The 3,724-nt window shown below is 34.0% G+C and overlaps 1 protein-coding gene across 1 annotated transcript; it reads left to right on the forward strand.

Annotated features, from left to right (window-relative positions):
- The first annotated feature begins 213 nt into the window (after nucleotides 1–213).
- On the forward strand, nucleotides 214–1,146 carry LOC122984211 (olfactory receptor 4D11-like). The gene has a single exon (XM_044354545.1). The coding sequence runs from the start codon at nucleotides 220–222 to the stop codon at nucleotides 1,144–1,146; it is 927 nt and encodes a 308-aa protein (XP_044210480.1). The 5' UTR covers nucleotides 214–219.
- The last annotated feature ends 2,578 nt before the right edge of the window (nucleotides 1,147–3,724 follow it).

A 3,724-nucleotide genomic window follows, 5' to 3' on the forward strand; every position in this document is an offset into this window, starting at 1 on the left:
ATGGGGCTGTCAAATGAAAACTTACTTTTCAGCTGAGCCTTAAAACTCAATTGTTAGTTCTTCTGAAATCTGTTTGATTGAGCTCAGGTCAACTTACCTTTTTCAAATCTGATTACAACTGGCTGTTTATGATATATATTGAATGATCTTTTGCTTTAAGAAGAGTATTTTCATCAACTTCTTTTTTGCTATTTTGGTCATCTTGATATTTTGTTGAATATGTCTTTACAGAATGCTTCAATCAAAGTAACAGAATTTATTATAGGTGGTTTTGACAAAACTGAAAAGCCTTTTGTGGTTGGTGTGGTTATATTAATTACCTATGTTCTTGCTATATTAGCCAATATGATGAACATCCTCTTCATCATATATGACAAGCGATTACACAAACCAATGTATCTTCTGATTTGCAACCTTGCTGTTGTTGATATACTGTACACCTCCAGTGCCAGTCCAACAATGATTGGGGTTCTAGTTGCTGGTGTTAAAACCATATCCTATGTGCCATGCTTCATTGAAATGTTTGCTTTCCACTTGGGAGGGGTAATGGAGATGTTTGCTTTATCGATTATGGCATTTGATCGATTGATTGCTATTAGTTGTCCATTTAAGTACCACATTTATTTAACAAATGTGCGCACTCTTGTACTTACATATATCCTGTGGATTGTTGCCTGTGGTTTTGTATCCATTCTGCCAGCAACTCTGCTACCTCTCCCTCACTGCCACTCAACGCTGAAGTATACTTTCTGTGACTATGCTGCCATAATACGAACTACATGTGTTGATCCCAGACCCTACTTCAATCTGGTTACTGTCATAGTATTTTTTCTTTTATTTTTCACTTTCACATTTATTTGCCTGTCATACATTTTGATCATATTTTTTGTCAAATTATCCTCAGATAGTAACAAAAGGAAAATGGGCAGCACTTGTTTGAGTCACTTTATTGTGGTAACATGTTATTATGGTCCATTATTTATCCGCATTGTCTTGACAAGGATGGGTGTGGTATTAACTCTTGAGGCTCGCCATGGCTTAATGATCGGGGCCATCCTTGGTCCATCTCTTGTAAATCCTTTTGTGTACTGTCTTAGGACAAAAGAAATTAGATGTAAAATCTTTAGGATTTTCAAAAACAGTTGAGACATTTCAGTAGATCTTCATGAACTGTCAATTTGTTAATACTTTATTATGGAAGATGCATCCTTTTATGTTCTAACTATTATGATAAAATGATGGAATCGTTCATCCATGTATTTTCTGAACAAGTAATCCTGTTCAGGGTTGTAATGGACAAAAGCTTATCCCATCAGACATTGGGTGAGAAGCAGTCTACATCCTGGACAGGTCTGCAATAAGTCACACTCACATGTTCACATGCCAGTAATTTAGACTTTCCAGTTAACTTTACCTGCATGTCTGTTGACTGTGGAAGGAAACTGCAGGAAACCCACACAGAGCCAGCGAAAAACATGCAATTCTCTCACAACTTCACCGTGCCACTTGATGGAATATATTATGAGGAAAAATTGCTGTATATAATAAACTTTATTTGTTTTTTCCCAGTGCTTTTCAGTATACCAAATACATACTGTATATAACAGCATTATTTAGTGTCTGTAACTATGTTTATGTCAGTAAAATGTACGCCGCTGTAGGTGTTCACAAACTTTCCTCAAACTTTTAAAAAAGTAATCATGGTAAAAAGAACTGATGAGTTAATAATGTTGAGGTTAATTTTTATTCAAAACTTCAAATTCAAATTCATCAGATTTAGGGTGGTTGAGGCTGTGTGCTTGTGCTTATCATCTAAATTCCCACATTTGGCAAAATATTTTTCTGAGCCAGAGAAGTAAAGTGGAACTCCCCATTTGCTGTGTCTAACTAGAAGAAGTTGCCTGAGCTCCAGAAGATTTTCACCAGCTCTAATCCTTAAAATATGGCCAATACTTACTGAGATTTGTGAAGTCTGTGTCAGCACTGATCAAGGCATCTCTTGATTGATCTATATCATCTATAGTATATAAAGCCATATTCAGTGTGATCCTTTTTTCACTGAAACCTTTTGCTTATTTGGTTGTTTTTCAATCTTCTACTTCAGTCTTTATGGAAAACATGCTAAAGTGCCTCCTGCATTTGCTTCTTTAACGTATATACAGTAAATAATTTATCCTTGATTACTCTTGTATTAGGATTTTACTTTGTAGCATATTTGCAGAATTTGTTTGCATATTTATTTGAGGTCTTAAAACCATGTGTTAGCATTACTTTATAAGAACTTTATTTCTGGGATAGGATCTGGGAAAACTGGTGGTTTTTGAAAGGCAGTGTTTATTGCACAGGCCAGCTTCAAGCTATCTGACAAGAACTTAGCTAGATACACGCTTTGCCTCACAACAGTCTGTTTTTTTACTACCACACAATCAACACCTGTCCATTTCACTTCTAAATGGCACCTTACTACTGGACACCTGTATATGTGTGTGACTCTGACAGGAAATGTAAACAGTTGCAAGAAAAAATAATTGATCAGTGTTAAGTATCTACAACACTAACTAATTAATATTAAACTTAAAATATATGCAATGGTAAATAATTTTGCATATCAGGTCATACTCCATCTGAGGACTTTGCTATTCACAAATGTCAGTGCTGCCAGCTGCTGGTGAAAGGGGAAATGCACTTAGCACATTATTATCACAACTCATATAGAAGGGCATTTTAAAAAAAAGATATATATATATATATATATATATATATATATATATATATATATATATATATATATATATATATATATATATATATATATATATATATATATATATATAAATATATATATATATTTATATATATATATATATAAAATCTAGTTTATGAAAGACCACCACAAGTACTGTCGTCCTTTTCAGGCTGGTATTATAGGCTGTATAGGACCATTAAGCTGTAGCCTGTATTTTTCCTAAATGAGCCAAGATGACCTTGGACTTTGAATAAGAAAGGAAGAATGGGTGATGAAGAAAAATGAACAAAGTTACAAGAGTGTTTTCATGATTCAAATTCTACACTCTTGTAATATTTTTATTTTCTGGATGAATAGGAATAACTACACTGACTATTGGTGCTGTCATTTCTTTCTCCACATTTCTGTAGTTCTGTAGTATCAGCTGACCAATTGATAAACAGATTCCAATCAATGGAGTATGGCCATTTGGTAAAAATCCTCTGTGGTTACTCGCTCCAAGCTCCGCCAAGAGCCTCCTCTCTGAAAAACTGCTCTTCAGTCAAAAGTAATATATGTTAAGCAAGATAAAAGTTTTGCACATAAACCTGTACTGTCCAAAAAGATGTTTTCCTCTTTTTACCCAATTACAACTTGGGGTAGTGGGATGAAATCTTTATCACTATATTACTACAATGGTTTATATAGTGATAGTGATGAATGAGTAACAAGTAATGCCTGTTTTTTATGGTGGCCCTGAAGTGCAAATAACAATGACAAAACACAACAGCAAATAACAAAACACAACAACAAATCACAAAACACAACAGCAAATAACATAACACAACAACAAATTGCAAATCAAATTAACAAAAGAGAAAACACAACAACAATCAGAAATCACAACAACAAATTGGAAATCAAAACAGCAAAAGCAGAAAACACAATGACATTAACTTCTACTGGAAAAGGTAGGTACCTGCTATCGACAAGGTTTGT

The sequence above is a fragment of the Thunnus albacares genome, chromosome 6 (genome assembly GCF_914725855.1).
Source record: "Thunnus albacares chromosome 6, fThuAlb1.1, whole genome shotgun sequence".
In the NCBI taxonomy this organism is placed as follows: domain Eukaryota; kingdom Metazoa; phylum Chordata; class Actinopteri; order Scombriformes; family Scombridae; genus Thunnus; species Thunnus albacares.

Bases quoted from the DNA above. Each gene is read 5' to 3' on its own strand.
- LOC122984211 (XM_044354545.1), top strand. From the start codon at position 220: ATGTCTTTACAGAATGCTTCAATCAAAGTAACAGAATTTATTATAGGT.